The sequence below is a fragment of the Syngnathus floridae genome, chromosome 2 (assembly GCF_059516105.1).
Source record: "Syngnathus floridae isolate MCC-2025c chromosome 2, RoL_Sflo_1.0, whole genome shotgun sequence".
In the NCBI taxonomy this organism is placed as follows: Eukaryota; Metazoa; Chordata; class Actinopteri; order Syngnathiformes; family Syngnathidae; genus Syngnathus; species Syngnathus floridae.
Genome location: NC_142414.1, coordinates 13,619,655 through 13,639,359, shown reverse-complemented (window position 1 = coordinate 13,639,359; position 19,705 = coordinate 13,619,655). Strand labels below are relative to the sequence as shown.

The following is a 19,705-nucleotide window of genomic DNA, read 5'->3' as shown; positions in this document are numbered from 1 at the left end:
ACAGTGGGCAACTAATTATCTCACAACGCAGCGGTTGTGGGTTTGATTCCTGTGGTGAGTTTGCGTATTCTCCCCTTGCCTGGGTGTTTTTTTTTTTTCTCCGTGAACACTAAATGGTTATATGTAGTATATGGCCTACGGCAACCTAATCTTTGTAAACAGGATAGGCTCCAGCATGCCAGCAACCTGATTAGGATCAGCGGTTTAGATAATTGATGGATAATATGTTGAATATATTGACCACACAGTAAAAAACAAGCACTTTATGAACATCAGGAAACATAGGAACAAATTAAAATGTACTCAATTTTAATCATTTCAAAAAAGAGAAAGAAGAAGCACTATTTAAAGTGATTTAGTACAATTTCATTTCATTTTCAGAACACAAAACAGAGGCACCTACTCCCCCACCCAAACAGTCAATAAAACATTAAAATCCTCAGCTTTATTATGCAAAACAGAAGTTGACTATATTAGGTGGAACACGGAAGGCTTGTAGCTCAATATAAAACCAAGTCACTTGCGAAATATATTATTATCAAAGTGGAAGAGTTGTAAGTCAAGATCAGTATGCGTCATCTTTACCGCTGTTAGTGCATAAATGCAAGAAGGCCAACATTTAATAAGATGGACTTTGGGATTTCAAATGTTCTCTTAAACACGACTCTCTTATCCATAAAAACATCCATGATGACACTTTGAGACATTTAAAAAAACAAAAACAAAAAAAAACTTAGTCCATTATTAAAAAAAAAAAAAAAAAAAAAAAAACATTAAAGAATAGGATTCCCCAAACATGTGAGGGGGGACTCCTGCAATCTTTCAGAGAGGACTTGGAATGTAAGTAAGGCCCACTAACAGACAGCTCATCTTAACATGAAAGACAAGGTAAATAATTCATTTAGCCATTTGTGAGACACAAAGAAAAGCTAAACAACATACTCGAATGTGATTGGTCAAGAAATGTGATGGTGTTCACTGGATGGAGGCTTACTGTTCTCCTCAAATATAAGTAGTCCCATTCTTTCAAGAAAACATGTCAAGAAAAAACACATTGATTTGGATTTCAATGAGATTCAAATTAAATTAAGTGTGCTCAAAACAATTGATTATTGTATGGAAGTAATTGCAATCTGTTCAAAAAAAATAATAGGAAAATAGCACTCTATATATATATTTCTTTTACTCTTTATGGCCATAGGACCTGTCACATACCACAGACAAATGACTCCCCTCCCAAAAAAAGGCATTTCTCAGCAAGGCAGGCAAGCACTGGCAGAGGGGTCAATGCAAATGATACAAAGACTGCCTGAAAGCCTCCTTGAAGTGCTGCAGTATCAATCAGGAACCCTAGGAGGACACAGCACAAGATGGCGCTGGGTGGCCTCTGGGGTTCTGATGGCAACAGATCTTTCAAGGCGGAGGTTTGGACAGTAAAGCCTCCGTCCCACTTAAACCAATGGAGAACGTGGGTGTTTGTTTAACAGCTACATTTTTTGTCCACCTCTGGTTTTCATTTGGACGCTGGTTTTATGCGAATGATGTCAAAGTTGCACATGTATCACAACAAGGAAGGCTAATTCGTCATAGTGCCACACACTGCACAATTTAGTGGTCATGAGGAAAAACTTGAATGATGTCCACATATTTTCCTGTCTCCCAAACAGAAGTAAGGAAATGGACTGTTCCGGCACTTAGAATAACTAACTGAGCAGTGGGTGGGAGTGTAGAGAATGAGAAACTAATCCACAGTGGAGATGATGTGCAACTCTGACATCAAGAAACTCACACATATACGACACCTTTTGAATTATAGCTGTCCACTGTCGTGACCAACGTGCATGAGTGATATCTCAACAGCCACTCAACCTGGCCTAGAGCCCATCTTTGTGAAAGTGTACGTGTGAAGGCGCATTTAGAGAAGCGTACAGTCCTTCTTCTTTTTTGGCTTCTTTTCCATTGGTGTTTTTCTGTTGATTTGTCGCACCAGGTCGTAGAAAATCTAAAAGCATAGGAAGTTAAGCGAGTAGGAAATGAAGTCAAAGTCGCCGACAAGTCCATCGTTACAATGTCTGTATGCTGCAGAGAAACTTACTTCATTCACATTGATCTTTGACTTGGCTGACGTCTCTAAAAAGGCACAGTTGCTCCACTGGCGGGCCAAGTTCTGACCCTGTTCCTTGCCCACTACACGCTCATCCTCCAGGTCGCACTTATTCCCCACCAAGATCATGGGGACCTGTTTCCGACACATTTCCTTAAATAGGAGGGTCAATTCAAGATATTCCATAGAGCAGTTAGATGGTTCATTTTACTCAGTTAAATTATTTAGGATCAAGTTTACATTGAGGTTTTTAAAAAGGTACAGTGTTCCTAGAGGAAGCACTCTCTTTCCCAATATCTGTAAACAAAATGAATTTGCATTGAGGCAGAAGGAGTACATAAAGGCTGTATTTCATGTGATATATATTACTAGAGTTTTTTTTTTTTTCCAGACCAGGTACACGTTTATTTTGGTACTCCCTGATTGAGCACCAATACGTGTTATAGTAAAGGACATTTCATTGAAATATAGCCTATGCATCAAAACATTTTAGTTCTGAACTACAAGTGGCAGGAAGTGATACATTATCACACCATCACTTCTTGTCACGCTGCACTCTTAAATAAGTGAGGGCGGATGTTATGCATTAGCTCAGTCACTTTCATTGTTGCCCTTCTTCCATTTTGCAGAGCCTAATTTACAGCCAGATAAAAGTGTCATCACAATCCATGTTTACCTTACAGTTTCTTCGACTTGCCATCACCCCCTAAATGTAGCTACAGTGGTAGCGACAACGACATGTTAAATACGACTTGATGCATTCCACTCACGTCCTCAGTGTCTTTCACTCGCAGGATTTGTTCCCGGAGGTCTTGCAGGTCATTAAACGTCGACTGTGCCGTGATGGAGTAGACCAGAGCGAACCCCTGCCCGTTCTTCATATAGAGGTCCCTCATGGCCGTGAACTGCTCCTACAATGGCAAACACACACATACGTCACCACACTTGCTTGATTTCCTTTTGTGAAGCGCGTGGGTCTGGCTCCACATACTGTTCCGGCTGTGTCCAAGATCTCCAACATGCATTGCTGCCCGTCAACTTCCACTTGCTGCAGAAGAAAAATTGGCAGTGGTCTCCATTATGTACAAAACGGCATTTAGAAATCTATTTATAGGTCAATATTTAAGGGGAAGGCAACCCCAAAATTGTCTTAGTAATATGTTCTGTGCAACCCAACTAGTTTTTCATTGGTTTAATATGAATTCAACAGGTAAAATTCACCTTTTTAGCCACCGCAAAGGGTGGCCATTTTGCCACTTGCTGTTTGATCACAACCAATCACCGCTCCAATCAACAATTTTCTGAAGTTATACCATGATTGAACATTTTTAATTTATTTTTATTTATTATTATTATTATTATTAATTATTCATTTTAATCTATTTTTAATTTAAGTTTTAAATGATGAAATAAAATATAATTTATGGTCCTTGATTTGTATAGTCAAAAAAGAAACCATATGTATAATTGTTTATACATAGACATAACAGAGAGAGTTTACCTTTCTGTAAGAGTCTTCAATTGTAGGGTCGTACTTCTCCACAAAAATTCCTTGCACAAACTGGACTGTCTGGAGTGGATTGAACATAAATCAGTCATGATTACATCATCACATCAATACCAAAGAGATTAACGTCACGGTCAAAGATAGTTCTTTGTCCTGTCTTATTGGTATTGCGTCCATTTTTAATCAAGTTTATGAAAAGTCAAAGATGTTCAGTGGACAATCAATTATTTTGATTCCTAAATATAACAAGAATAACAACATATAAATAGAATAGGGCATTCCACTTCAGTTTGAAACACAAAGTGCTTTTTTGTTTGACTGGAATGAATTACATGGGAGAGCTTTCAGTGAAAAATATTGTTAGGCTCTTTACACTTTGTTCAAAAACAAATAACACTTTATTCAAGCAGTCAAATAAGACACCATTGACCCCTCTCACCAGTGCAGATTTTCCCACGCCTCCTGAACCCAGCACTACTAGCTTGTACTCGCGCATGATGGGCAACTTCACCGGATACCTCAAGGATCTGTGAAAAGACAAAGTCGGTCAGAGTAAAGCACACTTCGGGTCAACGCAAATCTATTATAATTATAATAATTAATAATTAATGAGGATTAATGTTTGCTGTGTAACACCTCATATCAGTCTAGTAATATTAGAAATGTATTATTTATGTCCCCTTCAATTCTAATATATTTTTCCCACCCCTAATCCTCTATTCTCTGAGAAATACCCAGACAACAAAGTGGCAAAATAATTCACTCGAGGGTCAAATATTAAAAATACTAATATCACATAGATTCGTCTGGGAGCAACATTTCCTAGATAGCAATTATGGCACAAATGTCAATAAAAGAGAATAAGACACTTCAAAGTAATTTCTTAGCCTATCTACACATATTAATTGTTCCTGGTGTTTGGGACCTTTGTCAAAAGTGGAGACAAACAATACAAAAAACACTCTGTCCCACTTGGGCAGCATTTGCAATTCGAAGAGTGACGTACGATATGCTAGCACAGGCCCACACGGACAGCTCAACAATGGGCCATTGTGATCACTCGACTCGAGGGCATGTACAAAATGAAAAAATGGAGATCAGAGGCTGCAGGCACCACCATGACATTCAAATAATGCATGAGAGAAGTGAGAACTGAGAGTCCACAAGAGCGCTTTGGTTACAAGGCGTAAACTAAACAGAATCATGTCATGCTTGCTGCTCACATAATCAACCATCAAGTTTGCAGAGGTGTATTTTCAAGTACAGTATTCAAGTTTATCTTAGCCAGCTGCCTAAAATGGAAGAAGATAAAGTACTAACGACAACTTTATTTATCGTCGTAATAGTAGTATAGAATGTCAGACTCACCGCCCCTAAAAAAAAGAAAAAATTAGTAGCCTTGCAGACAGCTCGGTCAATTCCGCCAAACAGAGAAATTTTCTGCCAGTATCACGGTGGTAGATCAGCTAACAAGTCATCAAAATACCATATTAAAACAAGTTCATGATTGCCATCAACGGCGTGTAAATTTCCAAGATGGCTACGATAGAATAAAAAAAGAAGACCTTCCAGAATGGCTTGCTCTGAGATGCATGCAAGCAATGAACAAAAAAACATTACAGTGACAACTCTTCCAAGTTCAACATTTTCACAGTGCCGCACCAATGAACGCCTACACAGAATTTCATTGTATAATATGTATATACAAAGAATGGAAATGAATTGAAAGCGCAGGCGTGTGTGGGGAATAAATTAACTTACTGTGTAGACAGCAGCTGCAGATGTCAAGTCCCTCTACATCTGGGAGAGCCTTCGGTGCACAGTGGCAGGTGCTGAGGGTCCGCGCAGGGGCCACAAAGCTCAAAACTGGCAGTCCCACCTCATCACAGAAAGGGAAGATTTATTAACGCGAAGCAACAATGAACTTATTGTATTGATTGGATTGTTATGATTTGAATGGAGTCAAACTCAAGATACTGTTAGACACTACCTTTCTGAATCATGGCTAACGCGGTAAAATCCCTATTTCAGGAGTGAAACTAGGGGCGGTACTGGAACTGCAACAATAAACTGGACGTCATATTTCAGAGAAGCCGTTCTCAAAAAGGAAGGGTGTGGATATTTGTTTCCCTATACATGCCCAGCGTACAAAAGACCCATGCAAGAATCGGCGACTGTCAGCATGACAGCAAAAAGTGCCTGTTAATCACCACCAAGTGAGGGAGAAAAAAAATCGTGGGTTGTTACTAAAGAAAAAAAAAAGTTTAGTTACCATACTAGCTTGTCATTGACGACAAATGAAGGTACAAATCAATACAAAACCAAGTTATTTATACAGCGCATTTTACAACAGCTGCAGTAGTAACAAAAAGCTTCACGTATAGCAACGGTACGACCACAACGACAGTGCAAACAATAATTGATCACTAAATAAAATCAAGTTACGCCAGCACCTCCGGAGGACTTTTGAGGAAGCTAAGCAAGCAACAAGCTGCGCTTTTCATGACAGTGGCCTTGCGTGAATGTGGAAAATACGGCGACAAAACACAACACAGAATCACTTGCCGTAGGCTATTTGCATCGCCGATAACTATAGTTAATCATTAGCTTGACATTAGCAACCCCGCGACCCAGTATGCTACGAATTGCTCCCCTGTGATCGAGAAGGCTCGTTTTTCTGTCTCGATGGACTTCAACTCGCTTTGGGAAAAAAAAAACTTAAGATGAAAGCTGGATACATGAATATTAACACAGAAGCTCCCCCAAACACTCACCGTATTCTGCTAAGTGTATTTATGAATGTGCCTACTGCTGCCCTAAATCATACTGGCTGGGCAAATGTGCGGAAGAATCGAGACGGCGGCCGTTGATTGGCTCAAAATGACCCAATCACAACGCTTCATGTTCAGGCGCTTATTTAAATTTCTGCTATAGCACTTTTCATTTTTCACTTTCTTGAATTCATTTTCAATGTCAAGCTCAACGGACAGGAGCTAACTAAGTTCAAAAGCAGTGATTAGAATTGTGAAGAATTAATAGATTTTGTGTCAGTGCTTTATAGATATGATCTGAATGAATGGGGCAGTATGCAGAACGGTGACATCCAAAAACATTGTGGATAGGGGACCTCGACGATCGGAGTTGGTGACTCCTGATTTAGAGACTAATCTAAGAGGACCAGATTTAGAGAAAGACTATGGTAGAGGAAACTAAGAGGAACTGTGGCAGTGCATGAGGAAGTCTGGAGTGGCAGAAAATATTTTTGATGAGCACAGTGCAGCACCTAGCGACGCTATGAGTGAGGAAAGAGATGGAGAGGATGCAGAAGATAGGCATGGAAAAAGAACATCAATGTCAGTACTGTTGAGGCGACCTGGGAGATGCGCACCTGTGTGTGGGTGCATGTGACCACAAGGGGGCACTGCAGGTGTACGACGTGAACGCGCAGCACGCAGTGAAGCTCCTCAGAGCGCCTCAACAGCTGAGCGCAATTCATCCTGAATGGGAGCGCGCACACACCAGGGTTCATAAGCAGCAAACAACCCGATCTTCTGGTCCAGTGAGCAGCAGCAGCAGGAGCAAACAACACAATCCTTTCGATCAGCGAGAAAAACAGCAGTAGCAGCGAACCGTACTGAGCTCCACGGAGAAAGGAGAAAAACTCATGGGAAGTGGAGACCAAAGGGACTACTGGTGAGCTCACAGTTCTCAACTGGACTCATTTCGTTAACCATTTAGAGCACTGACTGCATTACAAGCATTAAGTTGTATATTGACTTTTGTTTGAAAGGATAACCTAATGTTCAAGACCGATTCTTTCTTTCTTTCTTTCTTTCAGGAAAAAGAACTGAACTTTATCTACATTGTTTATTGGTTTATGTGTTAAAGAACACCAAGCTGCATTGTTTTACTTGGAAGAAAATTGTACGGTTTGTTTAAACTCATCCATTTTTTGTGTGTGTTTTAAAGGTTTTTCCACCTTGATTGTTTCGCTCCCAGTCTGGTCAAGTCCTTCCTTTTCAAGTGTGGAAACCCATGACGTTAAAATACACTTGCCAGGTACAGTATTGTAGGGAAATACTGCCCACTGCTGGTTGATAGTATGATGTGGAATCAGTCACGTCCCAACAAAACTTTTTTTTTTTTTTCCTTATTCATCATTCATTCTCTCTTCCGTGACTCTCGGCTTCGCAATGAATCGACGATGTGAATGCAATCTGTCAACTTGCCATAAAAAATCATATATTGTTTTTGCCATAGTGACAGTACAACACCTAACTGATCAATGTTGTATCAAATAGAGACGTATCCATAGAACAAAATGAATTTATTCCACAATATAAACTATGCCAATTCCACACCAAGTATCCTATACCAAGTTACACACTGCCATCTGTACATGTGAGCAGATGATCTTTACTTTCACCCCACTGCTGCAGCTGCACAGAGTCCCCCTTCTGTACATCACAACATAGCTATGACAGCAACAATCCCCCGGAGATCCATTTGTCAAATTGGACAGAAATTATTGCTCAGATAAATAAAACTATTCTACAAAAAAATGGCAATTATATTAAGATGCATGTACTAAACACTTGACTAAAAAGGGAGGGGACAGGAATAAAACCTTGGCTCCAATGTCATAAAATCTTGCTAGGCATGCAATGAGGTTCGAAAGAAGAAAATATTAAGCCCGGATCAACCATTTAAACCTTAACTGGGTGTGTTTGAAGTGTTTTACATCCATGTAATGGCATCCATGCAATACACATTACATCCTGCTTTTTTTTTTGTCATTTTGACCGCCACAATTTATAAGTAAATATATATATATTATGCATGTAAAAATACAAAAAAAATAACTAAACAATTATAGTTCTGGACAAGTGAGAGAGAGAGAAGATAGCACCATCGTTACAAAAGGGCTGGACAAACGGGCCAAAGGTGAGGGCGAAACCGGTGGTACCCCAAACAACCGTCATTTAGGAGGGTCTCTTTATTCCGTCATGCATGAGTTGCTCAGTGCACATTGGACACAAATGTAGTCCTCCTTCTCCGCCATTTCAGTCGTAACGCCAACGCACACTTGGTGAAACCACTGGTTGCAGCTGCCGTCGCACTGGACCCAGTCCACCTGCAGCAAGACAGTGGGACACTTATCATACCGTCCTTTTTGATGCATTCCTTGATTTCAAGACTTAATTCCCACCTCATTTCCCTCAGGAAGCTGGCATCTCTCCGCGGGACACACGGCCATGTCCTCATCAGACTCGTCAGACTGTGAGATATCGGAACGCGGCGAGGACGAGTTGGAGGTTGGCCTGCGCTGTAATTCCTTTTGGTTTATCTTCTGTCTTTTGTGGGAATGTTTTCTGTCCCTTGCCCTGCGCTCTCTGTTGACAGCCAAATGCCTTTTTGCTTTCTTCTCTGGCACCATTAGAGAATCCCTCCCATTAGTATCCTAAAAAAGAGAGCAAATTAGAAAAGCATTTCTTTTTCAAGAAAATTCATGTACTCTTTCTTTTTGTCCGTTTTTGATTTTGAAAAAAAAAATAATAAACACTAGGTATGAATTTACCTGGTTAAGTTTTTTTCCCTGAGAGTGAAACTGAACATGTTTGTTGGTGTCGTCCCGCGCTGGAGACACTGTGTGTTGGCTCGTGGCTCTGTCCAATAAAACATGGTGTAGGGTCTGGACTTCTGGCAGTGATACCTGCAGGAGGAGACCTTCCACCATCAGCTCCTCCAGATCCTGATTCAAGCCTGTCAGATAAATGCATAGCATCAAACAAGTTTTTCAAATTTACAAGTTTTCCCTTTAAAAAAAATCCAATCTTCATGGGAGAGAAGGACTGACCTTGCAGCGGAATGCATCTCTGCTCGGTATAAAAGACAGTCTGAGCTTGATTTGTCTTGTTCCACTCTGGAGTTAAAAACGGGGCCTGCGTGAAAATATCCAAATGACTATCTTTGTTCAGCCACCAAAATCGAGACAAAAAAGGCGATAATGAATGACCTGAGAGTTAGCGTAAGTGTCGGAGGGGTCTGATGCACAACGGGTCAGAATTGGGGGTGTTTGGGCTCCATTTTCCAGTTCTGTCAAATGGCAAGACTGTAGAATCTGCTGTGCGCGATGTTGCCAGTTAACTGTCCTCTCAACCAGGTGGTGCAGCGCGTCCCCCTCGGGCAGTCGAACCCTGATTCGCCTCAGGGATGCGAGCAGAGGCTGAACTTTGTTCAGTGGCGGTTTTCTGGATCTCTGGCACTGGGGACACAGCCACGGCGGTGTCTCGCTGAGATCTGATTGGTCCCTGACACAAACGCTGTGAAACGCGTCCCTGCAGAGTTCACACTGCAGCATCGCTCCCATCAGCGCCTTCTGACAGACGCACACTTTCAAGTCGGTGCAGTCGGCAGTGGGGAGGAGCTTTGACTCATTTGCTACTCTCAGATGACAGAAGGCCTCCATCTCCCTGACCCGCAGCGCCTCCAGAGTCTCATTCTAAAGAGGAATATTGAGACAGACTTTAGCCCGACAGAATTGCTGAGGAAAAAAATTACGACAGGGAGGATTAATCAGTGTGGAGGTCACTAAAATTTTTAAAATTGAGACCTACAATTCATGCCGGAGGCTAAGAGACAATGTTTCTAAAATTACTTTCAGATGTATGCTGTGATTAACAATATGTGAACAGTGACCTTATCAAGGAGTTCTCACAATGATTTAACAAGCTAAGACATCAATAAACACAAAATTTCCATAAATCTCTGCAAATGCTTCCATTTTCAAATGATCACTTCGCCAACATTCCTCACGTGTGAGCTATTTTCTGACCAGGCCTCTGGGCCAATCATGTGCTTCTTAGGGACATGTTGGTGACCCCCTGACATAGTAGTTAATTTGTGGCAAAACGTTTTTTTTTGTTTTTTTTTTATGATTAAAGGAAGGCAGCGTGACTGTTAAAGAGCAGGACACTGTTTGGGAATATGAAATTCATATATTTTCCACACTCGTAATATGACTACATTCACGATTAAGTTTCTTAATTGACAAGCACTTACGACAGAGGCAGAATCTTTGGCCTCTGAAAGCGCTTTCTCCACATCACTGACAGTGTTGAGCCTGAGAGTTTTCTTCTTGTTACTCTTCGATGATTCCTTCCCTTTTTTGGCCTTCCTCTTGGGAGAATCTTCATTTCCAACCTCACATCTTGGACACAAAGCCTGGAATGAAAAACGCAACAGTGAGTCGTCACATTATCTTCAGGGCTGTAATAATTTGGTGGATGGGTTTGAGGGGGGTGGGTCACCTCAAGCAGGGTACGGCCTGTGTCTTTTTGAAGGAAAATGGAAGCAGCAGATTCTTTCCACTCTTGTACTTCTGCCATTAAAGTCTCAAGTCTGTCTAAGGGCTCCAGATGGACTTGAATGGCTTGGCCTCGTAGCACCATGTCAGATAGGTCATCCAACATAAGTACGCGGTCATTAGCCTGCAAAATAACATGGTTGTGGGTTAAACACACACCGGAATGTGAAAGCACGCAGCCCAAGTGTCAAGCGTGTATTGACCTGGAGCTCCTCGGCTTCCTGAAGCCACTCTAGAGCTTTTCGGATGGTGTCTTTCAGAAGGAGGCAGTTAGGGAGGTGAGAGGAGATGCCAGAAACCTCCTCGGCTGCAGCACTCAGGGTCTCAATGGAGTGAGGCGGTCTGATGGGGAAAAGAGTACACAATGTAAGTAAAAAAAAAAACTAGACCGTGATATCTAAAATCAATTATGAGAGCTGTCGTTGCGTTGTTTTCAGTCCACACACAGTTCGGTGACAGGTCTGAAAGGTCCTGGACCCTAAATTGCTGTAATTAAAATTTTGGAGTTGTTCTCTGTTTGCCCATGGGAATCAAAATTTTGCAAAACCTAAAAAGGATGAAAATTGAGAACTAAGCATTGCAACTACAAATGGCAAGGAACATCACTTCAGTTGAGTTTAAGCTCTTAGTTAAGATGGAGAGATGCACATTCCTAACAGCCATGCTATTGAAAGCAACTTGTGACAAGAAATGCTGAACAGCACCAGTGGAATGAGGGCGAAACTAAACAGGATGCTCACTTTTTGTTGATCTGGTTGAATATTCTAGCCACAGCTTTTTGCACTATAGCTGGAATTAAAACGAAGCAAAATCAGGTGCACTGATGCAATAGGAAATCATTCAGATGCAATCAGTGCAAAGACTCGGGCAGAAAGGGAGACATGACTCGTACAACAAAGACATTGTTAAGTACACTTATAAAAATAAAGCCACCATATATTGGAATGTTTTTTTGCACCCCTGTGAACAGCTGTTCATTTGATCTGCCCCCTTCACCTGGCTTTCAGAAGACTGCTCGCCTTGTCCTCCCAGTGCTCCGACACCGTCAAAAGCTCCTGAAGCTGTGCCATGGCTTTCTCCACGGACGAGTGAGGTGCCAAGCCCACGCCTTGGTCGATGAGTCTTCGCATGGTTTCCAAAGTCAGGCTTGCGGGCTGGACGCTGGCTTGCTCCACTCCCTCCAGCCAGCGGGCCTGTTCTAGTCGCTCCCTCAAGCGCGGCAGCTCAGGCAGGTCCACGTCAAAGTCAAAGCTGACATTTAACAGGCTCTGGATCTCAGCCACGCTGGGAGCATCATCGGCCAGGACCTTCTCACTGTGCTGCTGGAAGTCTTCAATGCGATTCAAGAGTTCCTTCAAAGACACGGCAAAACGTATTGAGCACCAACTGCTGTGATATGTTCTCACTTGCCAGATCGGTTCAGATTCTGTCAACTTGAGCCTACCTTCAACAAGGGGGCTTGAGTGAGGCTGCAGGAGAGGTTATACAGCTGCCTCACAAACGAACTAAGCTCCTCCACGGTCAACTGGCTGCGGGATTTCCCGACGCCACATTGATACCTGGAGAACAAGTCAAGTCATTCCCAGCTCATCTTTACATTTGATGTACCAGCAAAATACTTGGTCTGCCTTCTCTCTGCAAAATACCTGGTCTGCCTTTTCCCATTCAACAGCTGCTGTGCCACTGAGGAGCACCTCTCTGCATCTTGGGTGACCATACGCAACCGACGCAGAAGGTCGTTTTCAGGGAAGCCTTCAGACTCAGATTCAGCAAGGAGAGTGCGAAAAACTGGCAAGCCTGCGGAGGGAGGACGCGTCACTCACAGGACAACACTGACCTTCACTCATAAATTGCTCCATGTTGTTGTTCATCATTGCTGGTACTTTGGATTTGGACTGGCTAAATACTTTGTGCTTGTTTTTCTCTCCACTTGTTGGCTTACCTTTCTTCTTTTCCAGTTTAGCTTCCAGAGTCTCTGACACACGTGAGGCCCACGCATCATACTGTTCGGCACGCTGCTTCGAGGCATTCATCATGGGCAACAGTTCCTCCAGTGTGTATCTGTAACTATACAAGGACATTGAATGTGAAAATTGAATATTCACTTGTTTACTCATCTTAAATTAGCTTGATCCCCGGGCGGTGGGACTTACTTCAGTGTGTAGTTGGTAACCGGGCAGGAGCACAGGTCAGTGATGTGATGCAGACAGACCAGTACTCCTGGGCTACAGGGACAGGTGATGGCAGACAGGTAACAGGTGGTCCGGCACTTGGCGCACTGTCGCTCGTCATCCTGCAGATGATCGTATTTTGCCTCCTGCCACTGCACTAAGCCCTTTAAATGGGAGGGCCAAACCACTGGTGAGTGGTTAGAAGTGAAGGACAGATTTGACAGCACAAAATGATTGTTGCTACCTCACCATTTTTGACACTTTTTCCCTTAATTCCTGCTCTTCCATGATCATGACGGCCATGTCTTTATGGACAGCAGATGCTAGAACCACATCGAGGGTCTCTGCTTTTGCTGCCATGTTGCACACCATCTCGTCGTGGGAGAAGACATTGTATCGGTGTAGCGTGCGATAGTGATTGACACATTGCCTACCGAGAGACATCTGGAGTAACAGAAAGAGGAAATCGAGGTTGTTGTGTAGGCCCCCAATGCAAACGGCAAGCTCATGTGCAAAAACATCTCATTGCGCTTAAATACTACAATGAAAGCATAATAGATTCCCTCAAACCCTGCTTACCCAATCAACCGTGCAGAAGTTGACTGCCTCGGCAAAGTTGAAGCCTTGATTGAAGCCACTGTGGTAGGCTCTGGGAAACGTGACGACAAATTCTCCAGCGCACTGATTTGTTCTATAAATCTGAAGCAGAACCAAGAAGATGAGGATGCATTTTATCAAGTTATTTGTGCTGTGTTCAAGGTGGACAATACATACCGGGACACCGTGGGCCATCAGGGTATTAGGATTCATGATGGTGACCAGCTGGTGCAAGAGGTCAGGCTGAGACTCAAACAGTTCTGGGGCTAGTTTCTTCATCACGTCTTCTAACTGCTCTGCAGCAAACCCGGGCGCTCCGTACCAGGTTTTGGGCTCCCCCCTAGGAGAAACATAAACAATTTGATGGACCGCTCTCTGTTCTTGTGACGGAAAGACCTAAAGGTCCGTAAGCATCACTGCTTGGGATTTTTCTTTTTTTTTTTTTTTTTTTATACCAGTGGAGGTAGTTGATGGAGTAGCTCCAGTGGTCCTCGATGTGCCAACAGAAGGAGGAGAAACACATGCCAACGTAAAGCCATGGCAATGTCATTCCACAGATGTCCGCTGTCACGTGTGTGAGGACGGATGGATTCATCATTGCCATGTTGTTGAGGTTCCACCCACACTTGAGGTATTTCTGCATAGGAGGCAACAGATGCAATTAGGCATACCCATCAATTAATGACCTTGTTTTCTTCTGTGTCTATTGTTTTGGATGATGTGCACTACAATGCGATCAGCTTACTTCATCAGCAGGAGAAACCTTAAATTTTCCATTGGGAATGGGGAATCCGCTCCCAAACTCTTTTGATGCAATATCAGCTCCATATTCGACAGTAACATCCTCCTCGATGGCTCCCACCAAGCGCCAGAATTCTTTCTCCACTAACTCTGTAGGTACCATCTGGAAGATATATGCACAATCAGAACGTTTGCAGAAAGACATACTGTTCTTTTATTTTTGTACAAACCATGCTCGACTTACATGAACTGGCATGTTAAAATAATCGGATTTGAATGCATCTGCCATTTGCCCAAAAGCCCGTAGGGAGTAGTCCCTGTAAGCTTGCTCAAAGCCAAACGCTTCATGAGGCTTGCTACATTCCTAAAAAGGACACAATGATATTCAGTATATTTGAACTTGTTTGATTCCGTGTTATTGTTTGCAGCAATGATCCTCACCTGAGCCAGACACTTGGGGCACCTCCAATCTCCTCTGGGGACGTCAGTCAGAGGGGGAATGAGGCAAAAAGTATGGTAGCTGTCGTCACAACCGTCACATAGTAACAAGCGGTCTTCGTCTCCCCCACTGCCACAAACCAGACACACCACCAGATCCACCTAGACAATAAAGGAAGTAGTGTGAGTAATTTAACTCATTTGAAAAATTTCCCCTGACCTGATCATTTGTTATGGTTTCTACCTGCTAGAAAAAAATATATTATTTCAAATGTCTCAATGTAACATCCCTTTTCATTGTTTTAGCTGGGTTACATTATTTTGTATGCTTCCAATTAATTCATGTTGTTGGAGAAATCAAACAGATGATCATTCAACTGAAGGAACATTCAAATATTTGCAAAGAGTAAACGTTTGTACTTACTGGATTCGGAGGAAGAGGTGGGAGGTATTTTCTGTAGCGTTGCTTGAATTTGTCCTCCTCAATAACTGGTTCCTTGATTTCAACTGGTTCCAGTTTTACTTGAATGGGAATGTCCTTTTCTGTAAGACAGCCAAGAGTGACACATCAGTTGGTGTGTTTCAGAACGAAGCACTGTAGCAGTTAAGTCATTTGGAAACATACCTGGTTCCGGCTTGGCAACAAAAGAGCCCATCCTCCTCCTCAAGTTTGGACGATTCTCGCCTGGCTCGCCTGGTTCAGTCTTCACACATACAGACTACAGGGAAAAGGTGACAATGCAGGTCATGTGAAACAACTCAATGTCGCCGATATGGTGGCTAAAACAAGTCAACACTGTTCAAATGCTAGATAGATTTCCATGATGTAAAAAAAAAACCCAGCAGAATACAAGGATTATAAATTTCAAAATAAACTGAAAAAACGTGGCTACACAAGCGACAGCCTCAAAAACAGGGATTTATCTGCTGAATGGAACTATTAAAGAAACTTGTGACCTAACTCGCTTCCCTTAAGCTATGAAATCAAGATGACACTTTAAGGCTATAATTCCAAAAGGAAGAAAAGCTACAAGATATGAAAAAATAAGAAATATGTATTTTAGTGAACAACCCCCACCTCATACTTCATGCGTTTTCCTCTGCGAGCATTAGGGCAAGAATTGGGCGTCTGGATGGGCTGCCTCTGAAGTGGCTCCGGCAGTTTGTGCTCTTTGGTGTCAACCTGTGCCATACTCTCGGCACTTTCCTCGGGATGGACAGGCTTTTGAACACACTGAAGCAAACAACGTGCAGGTTAATACGATCGTTGAGCAGTTAATGAACAGATGTGGGTTCTTAAGTTGAAATAACTCAGCAGAAAACTAACAGAAGCGCCTTTTGTTGCTGCTAAAGTGAAGTAAATGTTCACAGCAGCTATCTGCTTTAAATTCACATTACACTACTCATTTCAGTGTGAAGAGAAAAGATTAACTATGAGCCCCAAATTTAACATGAAATCCATGGCCAGGATGAATGTATGAAAACTGCTGAGCATAACCATGTAACAGTTTTGGTATTAATAGTGATCTGTGCCAATAGTAAGTTGTTGACAGACTGTCGGATAGACAGCAACAGTGTACATAAAATGTAACCTCAGCAGTCAAAAGAGAAAGGCCAAAAGAAGGATGTGGTTCGCGTGCAAGAGAAACAATAGAGCAACATGCAAATCCAGAAGCTGTCAGATCTGAGATGAAGCAGCAGTGTCAAGGTGACGAAAAGAAACAAATTAAACACTGATTCCCAATTAGGTCATTTAATTTAAATTTGTTGGTCAAAAATTATAACAAAATACAAATATATCTCTGCCAGCGATGCAGACCAAACATGATTTTCCTCCTGATGGCAGAAAGTACAATGAAATTGTTGCCAATCATACTAAAGGATAAATTGTGGCTTCTTGTACAATTTGACATGAGAGTAAATCATTGAGATGAGGTTATCGGTTTAGCATTTGTACATTTTGTAACATTTTTGTTTGAGAGTGTCCTCTGACATTTTTTCTAATGCTATGCGGGTGCCTTGGCTCATTGAAGTTGGGGAACAATAGAAAATAATTCATATAAAGCTAGGCTGGCTCATTATAAGTCTTTTTCCTAAATAATGTTATTGAAATAAATGTAAACTCCTCAGTCGAGATAAATATACAGTTTTGTAAGTTAAAAGAGTCAAACTAGTTATGAAAAGACATTGTTTCCCCAAGCAATATTTGAAAAGCAGCATGAAACCCAGCCAGAAATCAACATGCATGTCGTTAATTATTCACTGTGGCGCACACATACATACCTTTTCGAGCTCAGGATCAGCCTCCAAACGCATCAGTTTGGAAGCTGCCTCTGGCGTCTGAGGCAAGAGACAGTTGATTAAACCGTTTAGAGCGACCCGAACTAAGAGGTCATGGGGTACCAATTCAATAATGAGCTCTCTTGTCATTTAGGACATCCACAAAAGTCATCACATCAAACAAGTTGCATACTGTATTGTATCAGTTCGAGAAGGAACAATGTTGTCATTCTGATCCGATGTGTTACTTACCAACAGATTTGCGCCACTTTGAAAGAGATTGTAGGGGTAGAGTGTTTTCTCATAATGCCCTCGCAAGTGTGAGCCAACAGCTTTCCCAGGGGCAAACCCCATCTGCATGGCAATCTTGGTCCAACGTCTGTCCCGACAGACAATGTCGAAGCCGCCTTCCTCTGCTACTAACTGTGATGGGGACATGATTGTGATAAGATAAGGTAGGCAATTCAAACAATTATAATTGGCCACATTATACGACACCAACCTTGTTTAGCTGGTACAAATCCAAAATCTTCCTCTCCACGTGGGGAATCTTCAGGGAACATCCCTGCAAATCCCAGAATTTGGCAATCTGGTCCAAAAAGTTGAGTTTAACTCTTGTCTGAGCCTGGAATGAGGTAAAACAATCATTTAAATATTTAATTTAACATTGGCAGACGTTTACAGGAAGGCAAAGAAAATGTGTTGGTCATTCATCCATCCACCATGAAACATGTCAATTCTTTACCTCTATTTTGTTTATCTGACATAACACGTGGAATACTTTTGATCCCAGATGTGTAGATTATTACTACTTAACTTTCATGTGTGCAAGTGTAATAACTCAAGAGAGGAAGGGATATAAACAGCACAAATGTTGCACTCACCTCCAGTTCATTGAGCCTCTGGATCCGAGGAACAAAATGAAGTCTGTCAACATCGCAAGCAAATGGAGGGTGCCAACCCTAAACAGCAACAGAACAGTATCAGCATATGAGCCTTTTTCTTGATATGTTGGGAGTCAGAGTTGATTTATTTCTGTCTCTGGATTGTTGACTTTCCTTTTCAAATTAGTCACGCTTCACAACAGCACATTTGTATTTTTTAGGATACATATCCAATTTAACACAAAAAAAAACCTTCACATGGAACACCCTTGTCTCAATTTGTACTTCTCATAGACGAAAAAGCCAAATTTGAAGGATTTCGAGCTAAGCGTCAACAACAAGAACGATCACTCACAAAAGGGGAGGCCCAAGTTTTTGTTACAAGTCAGAAGCATACATCCCCCCACTGGCACACAAAATGGCCAGATGGAAGACTCAGTCACTAGGCCAGCTTACCACAAAGCCAACATGGAGGACTACAGCCAACAAAACTGACTCTTGAGTCATGCATGGACAGTTGCTCTTCCTTCACTAGTCATAAATCAAAATAAAATGCAATCACAATTATCTCGGTTTGATAACCTGGCTTAATTTTAAGAGGCAGAACTTGTTTCTTAATGCACGACTTACATAACCAGCAGTACTTGTGTTGCCATTCGATCACTTTGTTAAGATCATTATTAACAATGGCCTGAACCGTATTTGTACATGACCTTTGTTATGAACATTTATTGAGGTGTGAATTGATGACAAGTGTTGCATGACACGCTGTCCACGCACGATGCTCTTCAGCAAATAACGTCAGACCATCCACGCAGAAATTAGGGCCCAAACAATGGACAAAAGCTTTATGATTATTTTTCCCGTAGATCGCACAAGGATGTCTTCCGCATATCCACCTATGACAACAGTACCGTGTGCTACATCATGACAGCGTCTGATAGTTAGCATTAGCCTCTTAGCTCAACGACTCACTCAGTGGCCGCAGCGCCGAGGCTTTGTTGACACACGCCGAACAACAACACAATCCCACTCGGGACACGCTCGTAGAGCACGTCGAGCGTCCGAGGTGGCCGAAAGCGGACCCCTCGTGACGCCGACCACGCCGAAAATGAAACAGGGAGCCTTGGGTGCACAAAGAATGAACCTAGCCGCTTCATCCGCCATGTTGAGCAGTCCCTTTAAATCCCTCGCTGCTTCATCTCCAACACGCATCGCGACCAAACGAGCATCCACGTTCAAAGGGGTCCTTAAACATCCTGAGCTCACCTGAGGCGGACGGACTTTGCAGATGCCCGTTTTCTCGGCGATGGGACGGATCTTATTGATGAAAGCGTATGGGTCTGCAAATTCTTCCCAACTGGGCTCGAACACCGGGCACTCCGGAGGCGGCTTGAACTCGCCCGGTCGCGGCTGGCTCATCATTTCGAACAGGACGGGTCAGGTCACGATGTCGGGGAAGGGGGCTCCGCGTGAGAGATTGGGGGGGGAGTGTTTTATTCCGTTATTAAGCGTCAGGCCCGGTGGCAGCCAGTCGACATCAACAGAGATGAGGCAGCTGACACACACATACACACGTCCACACGCACACACATCCACGCACTGTGAAGAGAATGT

At 42.5% G+C, this 19,705-nt stretch overlaps 2 protein-coding genes and 3 long non-coding RNA genes across 9 annotated transcripts; 3 read left to right on the top strand and 2 right to left on the bottom strand.

Annotated features, from left to right (window-relative positions):
- Window positions 1-292: 292 nt before the first annotated feature.
- rap1aa (RAP1A, member of RAS oncogene family a) lies at window positions 293-6,492 on the bottom strand. 2 transcript variants are annotated; one of them, XM_088369218.1, is made up of 9 exons: window positions 6,386-6,492; window positions 5,373-5,490; window positions 4,051-4,138; window positions 3,606-3,674; window positions 3,096-3,152; window positions 2,875-3,015; window positions 2,096-2,239; window positions 1,870-2,002; window positions 293-1,350 (listed from the first exon to the last, which is right to left on the bottom strand). In XM_088369218.1, exons 3-8 carry the CDS (start codon window positions 4,105-4,107, stop codon window positions 1,916-1,918), a joined length of 555 nt encoding a protein of 184 aa, XP_088225344.1. In that variant the 5' UTR covers window positions 4,108-4,138; window positions 5,373-5,490; window positions 6,386-6,492; the 3' UTR covers window positions 293-1,350; window positions 1,870-1,915. The 2 variants fall into 2 exon arrangements, with proteins under 2 accessions (XP_088225344.1, XP_088225343.1); XM_088369217.1 differs by having other exon boundaries at window positions 293-2,002.
- A 615-nt stretch (window positions 6,493-7,107) lies between these two features.
- On the top strand, window positions 7,108-9,188 carry LOC148401934 (uncharacterized). The gene is made up of 3 exons (XR_015857149.1): window positions 7,108-7,304; window positions 7,581-7,670; window positions 8,835-9,188. It is a non-coding gene; the product is annotated as an uncharacterized LOC148401934 (long non-coding RNA).
- Window positions 7,922-19,705, bottom strand: kdm5bb (lysine demethylase 5Bb). 3 transcript variants are annotated; one of them, XM_088369208.1, is made up of 28 exons: window positions 19,358-19,705; window positions 18,089-18,166; window positions 17,707-17,829; window positions 17,457-17,627; window positions 17,208-17,264; window positions 16,003-16,158; window positions 15,550-15,643; window positions 15,349-15,467; window positions 14,928-15,086; window positions 14,731-14,850; window positions 14,491-14,649; window positions 14,201-14,382; window positions 13,923-14,085; window positions 13,728-13,847; window positions 13,398-13,592; window positions 13,131-13,312; window positions 12,920-13,044; window positions 12,624-12,774; window positions 12,422-12,536; window positions 11,974-12,329; window positions 11,181-11,319; window positions 10,922-11,101; window positions 10,674-10,835; window positions 9,628-10,113; window positions 9,469-9,553; window positions 9,190-9,374; window positions 8,821-9,072; window positions 7,922-8,745 (listed from the first exon to the last, which is right to left on the bottom strand). In XM_088369208.1, the coding sequence occupies exons 1-28, from the start codon at window positions 19,511-19,513 to the stop codon at window positions 8,608-8,610; spliced, it is 4,608 nt and encodes a 1,535-aa protein (XP_088225334.1). In that variant the 5' UTR covers window positions 19,514-19,705; the 3' UTR covers window positions 7,922-8,607. The 3 variants fall into 3 exon arrangements, with proteins under 3 accessions (XP_088225334.1, XP_088225336.1, XP_088225335.1); XM_088369210.1 differs by lacking the exon at window positions 19,358-19,705 and adding an exon at window positions 18,545-18,610; XM_088369209.1 differs by lacking the exon at window positions 17,208-17,264.
- On the top strand, window positions 11,853-14,369 carry LOC148401933 (uncharacterized). Its single transcript, XR_015857153.1, has 3 exons — window positions 11,853-12,856; window positions 12,936-13,619; window positions 13,908-14,369. It is a non-coding gene; the product is annotated as an uncharacterized LOC148401933 (long non-coding RNA).
- LOC148401932 (uncharacterized) lies at window positions 14,466-18,558 on the top strand. 2 transcript variants are annotated; one of them, XR_015857152.1, is made up of 4 exons: window positions 14,466-14,638; window positions 14,915-15,107; window positions 15,511-15,668; window positions 18,383-18,558. It is a non-coding gene; the product is annotated as an uncharacterized LOC148401932 (long non-coding RNA). The 2 variants fall into 2 exon arrangements; XR_015857151.1 differs by lacking the exon at window positions 18,383-18,558 and having other exon boundaries at window positions 14,467-14,638; window positions 15,511-16,933.